The 17,500-nt window shown below is 39.9% G+C and overlaps 1 protein-coding gene across 1 annotated transcript in view; it reads right to left on the bottom strand.

The window, feature by feature from the left end:
- Positions 1-5,587: 5,587 nt before the first annotated feature.
- The window catches only part of LOC113830447 (probable chitinase 2), a 27,401-nt gene continuing 15,488 nt past the window's right edge, over positions 5,588-17,500 (bottom strand). Inside the window, exons 2-9 of the mRNA XM_070142654.1 lie at positions 16,029-16,226; positions 15,305-15,464; positions 13,604-13,700; positions 12,887-13,114; positions 12,236-12,421; positions 11,101-11,324; positions 9,443-9,604; positions 5,588-6,441 (exon numbers count right to left, since the gene is read on the bottom strand). Of these exons, the coding sequence (XP_069998755.1) occupies positions 6,345-6,441; positions 9,443-9,604; positions 11,101-11,324; positions 12,236-12,421; positions 12,887-13,114; positions 13,604-13,700; positions 15,305-15,464; positions 16,029-16,226 (1,352 nt within the window). The 3' untranslated portion in view covers positions 5,588-6,344. The remainder of the gene's footprint in view (positions 6,442-9,442; positions 9,605-11,100; positions 11,325-12,235; positions 12,422-12,886; positions 13,115-13,603; positions 13,701-15,304; positions 15,465-16,028; positions 16,227-17,500) is intronic.

The following is a 17,500-nucleotide window of genomic DNA, read 5'->3' on the forward strand; positions in this document are numbered from 1 at the left end:
ATGATAATATTAATAATGATAATGATAATAATGAATAATAATGATAACAATAATAGGATAAGGATAATAATAACTATAAATGTGTTAATGATAATAATGACGAATCAAAGGAATGATAATGATTAGGATGACAGTGATAACAATATCAATAATATGATGATAATGAATATAATATAATGGGTCACGTGTTGTGTTCAGAGACGGTAAAGCGTGAGTAATGAAGAAAAGGTAATTACACAAGGGAACGCTTTTACGGCACGCTCGTGTACGGTATAGTTATCTCTCTCTCTCTTTCATTCTTTCTTTCGCTCTCTTTCTTTCTTTCTCTCTCTCTCTCTCTCTCTCTCTCTCTTTCTTTCTTTCTTTCTTTCTTTCTTTCTTTCTTTCTTTCTTACTCTCTCTCTCGCTCTCTTTCTCTTTCTTTCTCTCTCTCTCTCTTTCTTTTTCTCTCTCTCTCTCACTCTCTTTCTCTTTCTTTCTTTCTCTCTCTCTCTCTCTCTCTCTCTCTCTCTCTCTCTCTCTCTCTCTCTCTCTCTCTCTCCGTCTGTCTGTGTCTCTCTTATTGAAAAATTAACCGTTTTAGCAAGGAATGAGAACAAAGGCGTATGAGTAATATGAATAATTATATGTTATATGTATATATATGTGCATATATATATGTATATATATATACATATTCATATACGTACATATGTATGTATGTACACACACACACATATATATATACATATATATATATATATATATATATATATATATATATATATATATATATATATATATATGCAAAGAAAAACACAATACCGTGTTGATAATATGGAAGAAAAACCCACTAAGCGTCTGTCTCAGCATAAGTAAGTTGTATCCAGGGGACATAGCACATACATATATATATCAATATATATAGTTTATATATATATATATATATATATATATATATATATATATATATACATATATATATATATATATATATATATATATATATATATATATATATATATATGTATATGCATATATATATATATATATATATATATATATATATATATATATATATGTATATATGTATGTATATTGATATGCATATATGTGTATATACATATACATCTAAATATATACTTATGTATTTATATATGTATGTTTAGCAAGATTATGCACTTTTTTATGCTACATATTTCATTTTATATCTGGAATATTGATGTGGCGATATGCTTGTTCTCGGCAGCGCTTAAGACTTTCGACAAACAAACAGGTCTCGCATTAGGACACAGCCGTGACAGATGTTCCCCCTTTGTGATAGGTCGACGTTGACAGTGTGGCGTGGACTGCATGGCCCGAGCTCAGAAAATTATCTATGAACCGTATTCATGTTGACAAATGTAGAAAGGGTATGAATGAGAACGAATATCTTCACAATACAAGAGATGTATTTGACCTCTTCACAATACAAGAGATGTATTTGACCGGTTTCGATTATATCTTCGTCAGAAATACATGTATTTCTGACGAAGATATAATCGAAACCGGTCAAATACGCCTCTTGTATTGTGAAGATATCCGTTCTCATTCATACCTATCCACAAACATTATCTATGTATAAGATGGGTGATGACAGTGTGTTGCTGTTGAGGTGATAATGTAGTTTATCGCTCCTTTACATTCTTAGGGTGCCTCCACATCAGTGACTGACTGACAAGTTGGGTAACAAGTTGTCAAGCCGTTGAGGAAGATCGTTGTAGACATGTTGGTACGAATTTGTTGGGCGACATGTTAGCAGTCCTGGTGTGGACGAGGTGGTGTCACTGACCTCACACCAGCCAACAGACCAACATGGTGTGGCCAGTTTTACCGAGTCGACTCTTATTGCCGACATGTTTCTCAACATTGTAACAGACATGTCCCAATACATTTCAGGAGAGTTGTATCCGAATGTCTCCTATTGTGTCCCCCATGTTTCCAATTTGTCTCCAACTGGTGTGGACGTACCCTTAGACTGATCACAGTTATATTGCCAGTTGATACGGAGCAGATACATATTAAAGTCACTATACTTTGTCCTGAGATACATATTAAAGTCACTATAATTTGTCCTCAGAAACATTTAAAGTCACTGTACTTTGTCCTGAGATACATATTAAAGTCACTATACTTTGTCCTGAGATACATATTAAAGTCACTATACTTTGTCCTCAGATGCATATTAAAGTCACTATACTTTGTCCTCAGATACATATTAAAGTCACTGTACTTTGTCCTAAAAGACTGACGTTTGCCGGCTGAGATAAGTCACTTTGGAATTTCCACGACAGGTACTTAAGGGCCAGGCCACCGCCATTACCGCAAATGGTACGAATGCGACGCTTAAACCATGGTTTCGGCGTTGATTGGAATCAGTAATCAATGATTCCCTGTATATCATGACGTAAAAATCAACACAAAATTGCAATACAAGTAATATATTTGCAAAACCTAACTGAAATGCAGACGCTGTTACGGTTAAAAAATAAGTTTCAGGCACCTTAAGCCGAAATCTAGGCTCCATCATCGCATTCGCATGATTTCCGTAGAAGTAAGGGTTCACTCGGTGTGAAGGCGAATGTGGTCACGAACTCGAGTGTGTTACACTTGGTTATGTACTGTCAAATGTCTGTGGTTCCTAAAAGATGAAAAGGTAGCTAACAGCAGAACACAGTCACATCCCTGGTCAGCTGATATGGATGACTCTAAAAAGCTCTTAAATGAAAACAAGGTAGATATGAGATAAAAAGAAGAAAATAGCTTAGGCAAAAGCACTGAAAAGAAAACAACAGAAAAATCAGGTATTTCGTGATAGAACGAACAAAAAGAAAGGAAATAGAAAGATAAATGAGATAAAATCAAATATACAGCTGTCTTTCCATCCTTTTGCAACGTTTTGGGAAAAAATGCTGAAAAGAAAGTGAAAAAAAACAACGAACAAACAAACTAACCAACGCTACCAAAGACAATCTTCTTGGCGGAGATGATAAGGCTCATATTGCAAAGATCATAGTACAAGCCTCAGGATAAGAAATATTTCCTGCACTGCATATCTTTCTTAAGAAATGGACGTAACGTGGAAAAGGTGTGTGGGAATTAGAAAAGAAGAGAGAGAGAGAGAGAGAGAGAGAGAGAGAGAGAGAGAGAGAGAGAGAGAGAGAGAGAGAGAGAGAGAGAGAGAGAGAGAGAGAGAGGAAGAAAGGGAGAAAGAGAGAGAGTGAGAATTTGCAAAGATGGTGCTCTGTTGATGAATAGTAAGAGTGAGAGAGACTGAGAGAGAGAGAGAGAGGAAGGAAGAAAGAGAGAGTGAGTGGGAATTTGCAGAGATAGTGCTCTGTTAATGAAGATTATTATTATTATTATTATTATTTATTTATTTATTTTTTACTTTGGTATGAAAAAGTGCTTATCAAGACTCCTTATTTTCTCATTGTCAAATATCCTACTATTCTCTACTTCCCATGTGTTCCAGCTGGAATTCTCACCAATAATTAATATAAAGGCAAAGAAGAGGTCAAGATTAAATATTTGAGGAAATTAAGGATGACCTCTCAACCTTCTAATTAAATATACCATTTATTGTTTTTTTTTTATCGATTCAAATTTTACGATATAAGGGAATGTGATGACAAGACTACATGCATAATTAATTCGTATTTGGATGTTAATTAAATAAAGAAGTCTAGAATATATTTTAAGTTGCCAGATAGTAAATATAAAGAACCACTGACTTGAGTGGTTATAGAGCGAATATTAACTTTAAAAGCCGAGGTTCACGAATATTTAGCCGAAAAAAGACAGGACATCCTTTTATCACATTTATTTCATGGGCAGATTTTTCTTTTCTTTTCTTTTGCTAGGTGAAAAGAAAAGAAAAAACAACGACAACAACAGAAAACACTTATTTTCTTTTTGTTGCTGTTGTTGTTTCTTTCTTTTTCTTATATATAGAGAGGGTTTTTAAACATTTGATTGAAATTATAAGGGGGGGGGGGAGGTGGATGTCGTAAAGAAACAGACCAATTACTGTGATGGTAATATTTCCAATTTTAACGAATGGATTAATGAAGTTTTACCATTCATTGTTGTTGTTTACCATTAAGAATGATCTTGGTATGTGTTCGTTGGAATTTGTGTAAGTAGATGAATATTAAACGCTACATAACATACGATTATTAATGATAAGTTAATTAATATAACATAATCAATTTAATGTTTATATGTTTATATAATAATTAATAATGAATTATCAATATAACATAATTAATATAATATTTATATGTCATTATCTAACTGTTATTTGTAGATGATACATATGTAACGGACACATATGTAATTTGTATATCATATAACTGATATATTATGCATTTAGTTGAATAAATGTTTGTTCAAAGTCAGGCAATAGACGGTTGATCACAGTTGTATTCTTTTCTTTCTTTCAAAGTTCTTGGTAATTGTGTAGTTTTTTACGCTGGTAGAAATGAATTTTCCTTTCACAGAAATCTACATGAAATTTGTGATGACTTCATCCTCATAAAAAATAATAATAATAAATAGACATTATCTATCAGCTCTTCAATAAGAGAGGGTGATTGTTAATATGATATCTATTATCATTGTCAGAACTTACCATTATTAGCATTATTTATACTACCATTAATTATTCTCATTAGGATTACCAAAACTTCTGTGACAATCTTACTTATCACCAAAATTATACAAAAAAATGGACAGGAATTTATTTATCTATTTATCTATTATTATTATTATTATTATCATCATTATTATTAATATTAATATTATCTTTATTATTATTATTATTATTATTATTATTATTATTATTATTATTATCATTATCATTATCATAATTATTATTATTATTATTGTTATCATCATTATTATCATTTTACCTTTTCCAGAGATTAGTTAATTATATTTTGATGGTGTTTTGGGGATCGTTAAGTAGGTTTTGGGGTAGAGTTAAGGTAGAGTGGAAGGGAATCTGCGGTAGAGTGGAGGTACTTAAGTTTAAAGATTCCAAAGATTTTTTCAAGATTTAGTTTTAACTCCATTTGTCACAATGGATATCCTTTGCTGTGACATACTGTCTGTTTCATTTTGCTTCTAGATCTCCCCCTGTGTGCAAGGAATGGCCGGGGTTGCCATCCACTGGCAGCGCGCGGGATCGAACGCAGGTCAGCAAGATTGCTAGACCAACACACTAACCGTTACATCGCACAAAACAATTAGGTAGATTACGGTAGTTGAAGGGGTATAATGCTTTTACTTTGGGGTAGATGACAGGGTAGATTTGAAGCGTATTCATGTAGAGAGTAGGAAGGGAGTAGAACTTGGGGTAGACTTAGATTTATGATAGTATGTAATTCTGAAGTTCTGGGTAGACTAAAATAATTATTTGTGTTAAAGAGAGATTAATTGTCTATTCTTGTTCCTGATACCATAATAATTATCATTTTACTATGTTTTTTCTTCGATTTGTTCTGATTAGATGAAAGTGACAAACTCTATTGTAACTACATATTATAGGAATTGTAAAACACAATAGTGAGTAATATTATAATTTTATTTATATTTACAGTCCAGTGAAAAAATCTAACCTCTTATAAGAAAATCCAATCATAATTTGAATCGATTTTACTTCCACTGATAACCAAAAATATAAATTCGCCATGTTATTTGCCAAAAAAAATAAGACCATTCTCATTTTTTCCCTTGTCTCCGCCCCTCTACCTCTTGAATCAGCCAATAGGAATCGTCGGCTGACTCTTTCTTCTCTCTGATTGGTTCCTCCGTATTTTTGCCGTTAAGATATCGGCCAATCATTTCACCGTGCAGATATGACTGGATATTTCATCTAATTACAATACGTCATAAACTCTAAAATCACAGTTAAACTAATAGTTCTATCATAGTTGAAAAAAGTGGTAATATCAAAGAATGCATTCATACCTTAAGGTTTAGTGCACCAAATAAGAATATACAAAAAGTGTAGCTGGCAACTCCAGTGAGATTTGAAGCATGGCATAAAATGGAAGAATTTACTAAATGCTGTTGTATCTTTTTTTTCTTGAAATTTTACGCAGGAGTAGATTCTGAAGAAAGAGAAGAAAAATAATGAAGATAATATAATGAACTTTAAACCGACCATGCATGTCCATGACCGGAAAAAGAAAAGAATAAAAAAGAATCTTTAAAGAATGAAAGACTTGAAGAAAAAAGAAAAAAACTCGAAGAATCCGAAAATAAAGGCCTTGGAGACGTTGTGAAAGGGACGCAAGCAGGAGTGCCAACCCTAGACCTCTTTAGCGAGCGGCCAAAGAAGTAAGCAGGAGTGCCAACAAAACCGTGACTGCAGGCGTGGCCACAGCTGAACCTCCACGGCCTCCGACGCGGGATGGTCTGCAATGAGGATGGTAACGTTAAATTCCACAGGAGGTTATGGTGTTGCCTTAATCTTATAAAAGAGGAAATTAACTTTAAATTCCACAGGAGGTAAGAGGATATTACCGTTAAATTTCACTGTAGGTTATGGTGTTTTCTTAATCTTATAACAAAGGGAATTAACTTTAAATTCCACAGGAGGTAAGAGGATATTAACTTTAAATTTCACTGCAGGTTATGGCGCTTTCTTAATCTTATAAGAAAGGGTATTAACGTTAAATTCCACAGGAGGTTATGGCGCTTTCTTAATCTTATAACAGAGGATATTAACTTTAAATTTCACAGGAGGTTATGGTGCTTTCTTGATCTTATAAGAAAGGGTATTAACGTTAAATTCCACAGGAGGTTATGGCGCTTTCTTAATCTTATAACAGAGGATATTAACTTTAAATTTCACAGGAGGTTATGGTGCTTTCTTGATCTTATAAGAAAGGGTATTAACGTTAAATTCCACAGGAGGTTATGGCGCTTTCTTAATCTTATAACAGAGGATATTAACTTTAAATTTCACAGGAGGTTATGGTGCTTTCTTGATCTTATAAGAAAGGGTATTAACGTTAAATTCCACAGGAGGTTATGGCGCTTTCTTAATCTTATAACAGAGGATATTAACTTTAAATTTCACAGGAGGTTATGGTGCTTTCTTACTCTTATAACAAAGGGAATTAACTTTAAATTCCACAGGAGGTAAGAGGATATTAACTTTAAATTTCACTGCAGGTTATGGTGCTTTCTTGATCTTATAAGAAAGGGTATTAACGTTAAATTCCACGGGAGGTTATGGTGCTTTCTTGATCTTATAAGAAAGGGTATTAACGTTAAATTCCACGGGAGGTTATGGTGCTTTCTTGATCTTATAAGAAAGGGTATTAACGTTAAATTCCACAGGAGGTTATGGTGCTTTCTTGATCTTATAAGAAAGGGTATTAACGTTAAATTCCACAGGAGGTTATGGCGCTTTCTTAATCTTATAACAGAGGATATTAACTTTAAATTTCACAGGAGGTTATGGTGCTTTCTTGATCTTATAAGAAAGGGTATTAACGTTAAATTCCACGGGAGGTTATGGTGCTTTCTTGATCTTATAAGAAAGGGTATTAACGTTAAATTCCACAGGAGGTTATGGTGCTTTCTTAATCTTATAACAGAGGGAATTAACGTTAAATTTCATTGTAGGTTATGGTGCTTTCTTAATCTTATAACAGAGGATATTAACTTTAAATTCCATAGGAGCTTATGGTGCTTTCTTAATCTTATAACAGTTATATCCAAGAGAACAACGCATAAAACACAAACAGAGTAACGTGTAACTTAAGTCTTTTTCTTAATCTTATAACAGTTATGTCTAAGAGAATAACGCAGAAACAGTAAAATTAAAAGTGAAACAGCCACTATAAGAAATGAAGTTGATTTTCGACACTTCGATACTCATCAGAGGAAGAAATAATCGAAATAATTTAAATTTCAATTCCGCTACCCCCTCCATTCCTTCTCCCCCTCCCTCAATCCTTCCTCTCTTTTTCCCCATCTCTCCTTCACTGTCTCCTCTTCCCCTTCTACTCATCCTCCCCTCTCTTTCTTCCCTCCCCTTCCATTCCTCCCCCCACCCCACACTCCATTTGTTTCTCTCCTTCCTCACTCCATTTCTTTCTTCCTTCTTCTCCTTATCCCTCCTCCTCCCTATCCTTCCCTTCCTCTTTCCTTTTCCTTCACTCCTCCCTTCTTCCCTTCCGTGACCCTCCTCCATTCCTCCCACCCCACCCTACACTCACTTTCCTTCTCTCCTTCTTTCTCACTCCTCCATTTCTTCCTTCCCTCGTCTCCTCACCCCCCCCCCCTCTTCCTCCTCCCACTCCTTCTCCTACTCCACTCCTCCCCTCACTCCTCCTCCATTCCTTTAATCACTCCTCCATTCCTCCCTCCCCTCCCTCTCCTTCCCCCTCACTCCTCCATTCCTCCCTCCCCTCCCTCTCCTTCTCCCTCACTCCTCCATTTCTCCCTCCCCTCCTTCACATTCCTCCATTCCACCCCTCCCTATCCCCCCTCACTCCTCCATTCCTCCCTCTCCCTCTCCTCCCCCTCACTCCTCCATTCCTCCCCCTCCCTCTCCTTCCCCCTCACACCTCCATTCCTCCCTCTCCTTCCCCTTCCCTCCTCTACCCCCCCTCTCCTCCCCTTTCCCTCCTCCACCCCCCTCCCCATCTCCTCCCCCTCACTCCTTCATCCCCCCCTCCCCCTCACTCCTCCATTCCCCCTCTCCCTCCCTCTCCTTCCCCCTCACACCTCCATTCCTCCCCCCTCACACCTCCATCCCCCCCTCTCCTCCCCCCCTCTCACACCTCCATTCCTCCCCCTTCCCTCCTCCATCCCCCCTCCCTCTCCTCCCCCCCACCTCCATTCCCCCCTCCCCCTCCCTCTCCTTCCCCCTCACACCTCCATTCCTCCTCTCCTCCCCCCCCCACCTCCATTCCTCCTCCCTCTCCCTCCCTCTCCTCCTCCTCCTCCTCACTCCTCCACCACCACCCTCCCTCTCCTCCTCCCCCTCACTCCTCCACCACCCTCCCTGTCTCACCTTCCAGATTCGTGTTCCCGGCTGTCCCCCGCACTCTTCCATTCCTCCCTTTCCCTCTCCCTCCCCCTCACTCCTCCATTCCCCCTCTCCGTCTACTTCCCCTTCCCTCCTCCACCCCCCCTCCCTCTCCTTCCCCCTCACTCCTCCATCCTCCCTATCCCTCTCCTTCCTCCCCCCTACCTCCATTCCTCCTCCCCTCCCCCCCTCCTCCCTCTCCTCCTCCCCCCCCCTCACACCTCCATTCCTCCCCACCTCCATTCCTCCCCTCCATCCCTCTCCTCTTCCTCCCCCTCACTCCTCCTCCACCACCCTCCCTGTCTCACCTTCCAGATTCGTGCTCCCCCCCCACCCTCTCCTCCTCCTTCTCCACCACCCTCCCTGTCTCACCTTCCAGATTCGTGCTCCCGGCTGTCCAAGGTGTTGCTGTCGTCGAACCTATCATCGAAGTCGTCGTCATCAAGGCTCGGTTTGGTAGGCCTAGGAGTCTCGCTAGGCCTCTCGTTCATATTGGCGGTGAGGGCCTTGTTGATGGCGCGGAGGAGGGGGTACCTGGGGGGGGGGGAAGATTTTATTATTATTATGGTTATTATTCTGTTTTTTTTTTTTTTTTTGGGGGGGGGGAAGATTTTATTATTATCATGGTTATTATTCCGTTTTTGGGGGAGAGATTTTATTATTATTATTATGGTTATTATTCTGTTTTTTTTTTGGGGGGGGGGGAGATTTTATTATTATTATGGTTATTATTCTGTTTTTTTTGGGGGGGAAAGATTTTATTATTATCATGGTTATTATTCCGTTTTTGGGGGAGAGATTTTATTATTATTATGGTTATTATTCTGTTTTTGGGGGAGAGATTTTATTATTATTATGGTTATTATTCTGTTTTTTTTTTTTGGGGGGGGGGGGGAGATTTTATTATTATTATGGTTATTATTGTTTTTTTGGGGGGGGAAAGATTTTATTATTATCATGGTTATTATTCCGTTTTTGGGGGAGAGATTTTATTATTATTATTATGGTTATTATTCTGTTTTTTTTTGGGGGGGGGGGAGATTTTATTATTATTATGGTTATTATTCTGTTTTTTTTTTGGGGGAAAGATTTTATTATTATCATGGTTATTATTCCGTTTTTTGGGGAGAGATTTTATTATTATTATGGTTATTATTCTGTTTTTTTTTGGGGGGGGAAGATTTTATTATCATTATGGTTATTATTCTGTTTTTTTTTTTTTTTTTTGAATTTCGTCATCGGTATTGACGTCATCGCAATGTTGATTGGTGTTGGTGTTGTTTGTTATTGTTATCATCAGCGTCTCATGATTGTTATTATCATTATCACTTTTGTTATTTTGTTATTGTTATAATAATTATCATCTTAATTATCGTTGCTGTTTTATTATTATTATTATTATTATTATTATTATTATTATTATTATTATTATCATTATTATTTTTATCATTATTATTATTATATTATCATTTTGATATTCATTATTATTATTATTTCTTTTAATATTACTATTATTATTATATTTATCATCATTGTTTTTTTATTATCATTAACATTGCTATTATTATCATTATTATTATTATTATTATTATTATTATTATTATTATTGTTATTATTATTATTGCTGTTATTATTATTTCTATTGTTATCTATCCTTATCATTACCATCATCATTATTATCATTACTACCATCATCATTATTATCATTATTACCATCATCATTATCATTATCAGCATCATCACTCATATTACCATCATTATCATCATTATCCTCACCATCATCATCACTCTAATTACCACCAACACCATCATCCCTATCATCATCACCATCACTATAACATCACATCATCACCATCACATCACATCACCATCACCATCACATCACATCACATCACATCACATCACCATTACCATCACATCATCACTATCACATCATCATCAACATCACCACCACCATCACATCCCCATCACCCCTTCCTTCCCTCCCTCCTTCCCCCCCACCCACCCCCGTACCCCCTCGCGCAACTCACTTCATCCTGGTATCGCTACAGACGCCCTGGAAGTCGTCCGTGTCAATCGCCCACGCCATGACCCCGCCCAGACCGAGCTTTTGGGCGTAGGCGACCTTGAGGCTGACGGAGATAGGGTCGTCGTAGCCAATCCACATGTTGTCTCGGATCATGTAGGGGACTTGGTGGGTCTTCTGCCAGACGAGGGTCCACAGCCCCTTCTCGGTGGTCTGTTTCTCGCAGATCTGGAAGGGTTTGAGAGGGAGGGGTTAGAGGGGGTGGGTTAGAAGGGTGGGTTGGGTTGGGTTGGAGGGGGTGAGGGTGGGTGGGTTGGGTTGGTTGGGGGGGGGTGAAGGGGAGGGGGAGGGGTGGGTTGGTGGGGTGTGTGATAGGGGGAAGGGAAAGGGTGGGGGTGTGTGAAGGGGGGAGGGTGGGTGGGGGGGGTGAAGGGGGAGGGTGTGAAGGGGGAAGGGGGAGGGTGTGAGGGTGGGAGTGAAGGGGGACGGGGGAGGTTGTGAGGGTGGGAAAGGCTGTTTGAGGGGTGGGTGGGTGTGAAAGTGGGTGGGTCCCTTCCCTCACTCCATTCCTCCCTCCCCTCCATCTCCTTCTCCCTCACTCCTCGGATTAGAGGATGGGCGTGAAGGGTGAGAGAGAAAGACTATTTGAAGAGTGGGTGGGTAGTGTTGTTTCCTCCCCCCCTCCCCCAGACACTGATAAGCGCCTGGAGGAGGGAAAGGAAAGGGAGGAGAAGAAGAAGGAAACAGACCAACAGATAATATTCGGACAGATACAGATAAATAATAGAAATAGACAGATAAATAATAGAAATAGACAGATAATATTCGGACAGATACAGATAAATAATAGAAATAGACAGATAATATTCGGACAAATGCAGATAAATAATAGAAATAGACAGATAATATTCGGAAAAAGACAGATAAATAATAGAAATATACAGATAAATAATAGAAACAGATAAATATTCGGACAAATACAGATAAATAATAGAAATAGATAAATATTCGGACAGTTACAGATAAATAATAGGAATAAATAAATATTCGGACAGTTACAGATAAATAATAGAAATAGACAGATAAATATTCGGACAAAAGATAAATAACAACAACAACAACAACAAAATTCTCTTCACCTCATTATAGCCCATGAAACCCTCCTCCTTGGTGTAGGGTCCGGCGAGGGCGGTCGTGAGGGTGGGCGCCGCGATGCCGTTCTCCTGGGGGTCCGCGAGGTTGAAGGTCCTTCCGTAGAATCCTAGGCCGAGGACCAGCTTCTCGGGAGGTGCTCCTTCGTCGAGGTAGACCTTGAGGGTGGAGGCCTTCGAGGGGGAGAGGGTGGTTGAGGTAACGTTTTATTTTTAAAAGATGTTATGTTTTATTTGGTGGGATTTTTTGGGGGGAATTTGGAGATATTCTTTACACGTGAAAATTTAGAAAAAAAAAAGAACAATTTTTTTTTTTTTTAATTTGGAAATATCTCATAGGCCTACTAAAGAGAACTTTATTTCTTTTTTTTATCAGAAAATATCCTGTACACAAAAAATCCCACTCTTTGGAAAAAAAGAAAAAGAAAAAAATCACATAGGCCTACATCCATAGCCCTAACCTAACCTAACATTATCATTTCCTTTTTCAATCAGAAAATATCCTTTGCACATGAAAAGAAAGAAGAAAAACTCCCTTAACCTCATCCCTAAGAGCCCTCCCCCACCCAAAAAAAAAAAAAAATAATAAATAAATAAATAATAATAATAAGAAAGTGAAAAAAATCCCCATAGGCCTACCACATTGAGCATCTTCTCCTCCTCGGGCTCGTCCTCCCTCGAGTAGAGCGGCGCGTTGTGGCCTGTGCGGCGGTCCCACTTGCCGTGGTAGTCGTAGGCCATGATGTGCAGGAAGTCGAGGCTGTTGGCCAGGTCGTCGATGTCGTAGGCCGTGTCGATGGTGGACTTCCCTGCGGCCACGGCGGCGGTCAGCATCCAGCCGTAGGGGCGGAAGGCCTCGCGGAGTTCCTGTGGTGGTGGTAGTGGGGTGGGGGGGAGAGGAGAGGGTGGAGGGTGGAGGGTGAGTTTTTTTTTTTGGGGGGGTTTGGTGGGGGGTGGGGGGAAAGGGTGGGGGGGAAGTGGGAGGGGGAGGGAGAGTGGGAGTGAGAGGGAGTGAATTTGGGGGGTGGGAGGGGGTGAATTTGTGAGTGGGAAAGGGGGGGTTGGGAGCGGGAGGGGAGAGGTAGGGGAGGGGGGGTGTTGTTAGGGATTGAGAGGAAGTGTGTTTAGGAGTGGGAGGGGGTGGTGCGTGGGAAATCGAAACCGAAATTAAAATCAAAATCATTTACTCAGCCTTATTTGGCATTGCAGATCGTATGCGTGAATGCGTTATGGGATCAAAATTCAAACTGGAATTGAAACATAAAAAAACTCTAACAAACAAACAAACATACCTTAGTAACAGTAATAACAAACATAAAAAGAAGAAATAGAAGAAGAAGAAGAAGATAAACACACCTTAACCAGGTAGACGAAGTTCTCCTTGTCCTCGGGAGCTCCTCCTCGGTTAGCGGGGTACTCCCAGTCGAGGTCCAGTCCGTCGAGGCGGTGGTGTCTGGGGGAGGAAGAGGAGGAAGAAGAAGGAGGGTAGGAGGGAGGGAAGAAGAGGGGGAGGAGGAGGGTAGGGAAGAAGAGGAGAAGAGGGTAGGAGGGAGCGAGAGAGGGAGGGAGGAGGGTAGGTAGAAGAGGGGAGGAGGGTAGGAAGGGGGTAGGAAGAAGAGGGGAGGAGGAGAAGGAGGAGAGGAGAGGGAGCGAGGGAGAGAGGGAGGAGGGGAGGGAGGGAGAGAAGGGAGGAAGAAGGGGAGAAGGAGGGAAGGAAGAAGAGGGGGAGGAGGAGGGAAGGAAGAAGAGGGGGAGGAGAGGAGGGTAGGAGGGTAAGAGGTGGGTAGGTAGAAGAGGGGAGGAGGGAGGTGAAGGAGGAAGAAGAGGGGGGCGAGGGAAGGAAGAGGGTAGGAGGAGAAGGAGGGCGGGGGTAGGAGGGAGGGAAAGAAGAAGAGGGGAAGATGAGGAGGAGGGAGGGGAAGGTGAGGAGGAGGGAGGGGAAGAAGGAGGAGAGGAGGGAGGAAGGAAGGAAGGAGGGGGAGGGAGGGAAGGAAGGAAGGAGGCGGAGGAGGGAGGGAAGGAAGAAGAGGGGGAGGAGAGGAGGGTAGGAGGGAGCGAAGGAGGGAGGGAGGAGGGTACGTAGAAGAGGGGAGGAGGAGGAGAGGAGACTAAGAGGGAGCGACGGAAGAAGAGGGGGGGGAGAGTGTGGAAGGAGGGAGGGAGGGAAGAAGAGGGGGAGGAGAGTGTGGAAACAGGGAGGGAGGGAAAGGAGAAAATGGAGAGGAAGAGAAGGGAGGAAGAAAAAGAAAACAGAAATGAGATAATGGGAAGAAAGAAGAGAGGAGAAAATAAAAGTGTGTTTAGAAAATGAGGCACTGATAATAATAACTATAGTAATGATAATGATAACAACAATAAATAACACAGATACTGCCTATCCATATTTATCAAGTCAAAAAAGATCGTTTATAATTTCTGTTTATCACTTATCCCTCTTTATCAAGCTGTTTATAATTACATATCCTTACTTTTATAATTACATATCCTTACCACACAGAGCAACATAACACACACACACACACACGCACATACAAACACACACACATACACACACACACATACACACCTACAAACACACACACATGCAAACACACATACACACACAAACAAACACACACACACACACACACGCACTGACACACTTACATAAACACACACACAGACACACCTACAAACACACGCACACACAAACAAACAAATCACACACACACACACAAACAAACACACACACACAAACAAACACTCACACACATACACAAACCAGCACACACACAAACAAACAAACACACACACAAACAAATAAACACACACACACAAACAAATCATACACTCACACACAAACAAACACACACACAGACACACCTACAAACACACGCACAAACAAACAAACAGTCACACACACATCCACACAAACAAACACACACACACACACACATAAACAAATCACACACACACAAACAAACACACACAAACAATCACACACACACCCTCCCACACAAACAAACCCACAAACAAACAAACACAAACACGCCCCCAAAACCCCCCAAACAAACTCACTGGATGAAAGCGATGGCCGAATCAATGAACTTCTTTCTCGAGGCTCGAGACATAGCCATCGCCGAGTACTTGGTTGAACCTTCCGTCCAGCCGCCGATCGCGATTAGAACCTTGAGTCGCGGGTTCAAGCTCTTGAGGTTCACAAACCGCTCGAGGGCCCCTGGGTTTTGGTTCGCGGGGGGGGGTGAGGGTGAGGGAGAAAGGGAGGGAGGGAGAGGGAGAGAGAGGGAGGAAGGGAGGGTGGAGAGGGGGAGGAAAGGAGGGGAGAGGGAGGGAGGGAGGAAGAGAGGGGAGGGAGAGGGAGAGGGAGAGGGAAGAGGAGAGAGGAGAGAGAGAGAGAGAGAGAGAGAGAGAGAGAGAGAGAGAGAGAGAGAGAGAGAGAGAGAGAGAGAGAGAGAAGCCAATTAAAATGGTTATAGCAGAAATGGGTGTTAATTCCAATTTGCTTTACATAAAAAAAAAAAAAAAAAACATGCACACGACTTCGTTTTATATAATTTTATCAAATATCCTTAATCCTTTATAGCAAGGGTGCCAATTTTTAATATTTTTTTTTAGTCACTAGATTTTGAATTATGAAACTAATGCTCACAAAATGTATTACTTCATCGTATCTCAAATTTATATATATGCCAGAAAAAGACTCGTGACGTCACATCGCCCGAAAACGTGACGTCACAACCTCTCCTCCCGCCAAAAAAAACAAACTCGTGACGTCACTCACTCTTGTTGACGTCATACTCCGGGTCGAGCAGCATCATGGTATAAGTCGTCTCATTCAGACCAGCGAAGGAGTAGATGAGAGTCGTGCAGAGGGAAGGGTCGATGTCCTCGATGTTGAACTTGCCCATGCCCGGCCGGTACACTGCCCACGATGCCAAATAACATACCACCTCTTGCTCGTGACTGTTGGCAACGCCGCCTGGGGAAAAACGATGACGTAAGTGTGATGTCATCAATATGGGGCGGAGTCATGTTTTTCTTAATATAATTTAATGGTAATTATCATCATTGTTATGATTATGATGATGAAATGATTGTTATAGTATGAACTATTATACCTACTGTCATAATGAAGATGGCAATCATTAACATATTAAAAAATCATTGGACTGATACCCTTAACCAATAACACTAATGATAGTAATTTTAATAATTTTAATGGTAGCAAGAATGATTATAATATTAATAACAGAAATACCAGTGATAACATATATGATAATAATAATGATGAGATCGTAGTAAAACAAGATATTTAATAGTTATAATGGAAGACAAAATAAAAATAATAAAAATAATAAATAACAGTGACGATGGCAATACTACCGCCATCGTTTGTTAACAAGAACAAAATAGATAATTAATTATATGTAATTATATCCACTGTAAATAACAAATATACATAATGATAACAAAAAATCCTTCAGCACACATACGAAAAGAACATCAAGACAATAATAATAAATTGATAACGTTTAGAAACAAACAAGCAACCAAAAAGTGGAAAGAAATTACATAATTATTACGACATGGAGGTAATTCCATTGTTGCCGTCTTATAGTGCTCTGTATTTTGGAGTATTTAGCAAACGCTTCCGTAAATTCAAGAAGGAAGTGAAGACGAAGAGAAAGAGAGAGAAAAAGAAGAGGGAAAAGGGAGACAGTGAAAGAGAGTCATTAAAAAAGGTGAGAGAGAGAGAGAGAGAGAGAGAGAGAGAGAGAGAGAGAGAGAGACAGTGAAAGAAAGAGAATTTAAAAAACAGACAGACCCAGCAACGGAAAGAGAAACAGAAAGAGAAACAGAGAAACGCAGACAAACAAAAAATCAGACAAAAGGAAATTAAAACAAGAACAACAAAGAATAAGTTTAAGAACGGAAGAAAGAAAGAAACCTGCAAATTTATCATCAAGGGTGTTGCCTATTGTACAATAACCATTTTTTGTCAACTAAAGCTGTCAAGGTGAACTAGTTTAAGTGTGCGTGTAGAGGTGAGTGTCGTGTGTGTATATGCGTGTGTATTTTTGTGTGTACATGTGTGTGTTTGTGTGTGTGTGCGTCTGTGTGAGTGAGTGAGTGAGTGTGAATGCGAGTGTGTGCGTGTGAGAGAGAGAGAAAAAAAGAAAAATATATATGTATAGAGTGAGAGAGAGACGGGTGGGGGGGGAGACAGACAGAGACAGAGAAAGAGTAAGAGAG

Source organism: Penaeus vannamei, chromosome 29 (assembly GCF_042767895.1).
Source record: "Penaeus vannamei isolate JL-2024 chromosome 29, ASM4276789v1, whole genome shotgun sequence".
Taxonomy (NCBI): domain Eukaryota; kingdom Metazoa; phylum Arthropoda; class Malacostraca; order Decapoda; family Penaeidae; genus Penaeus; species Penaeus vannamei.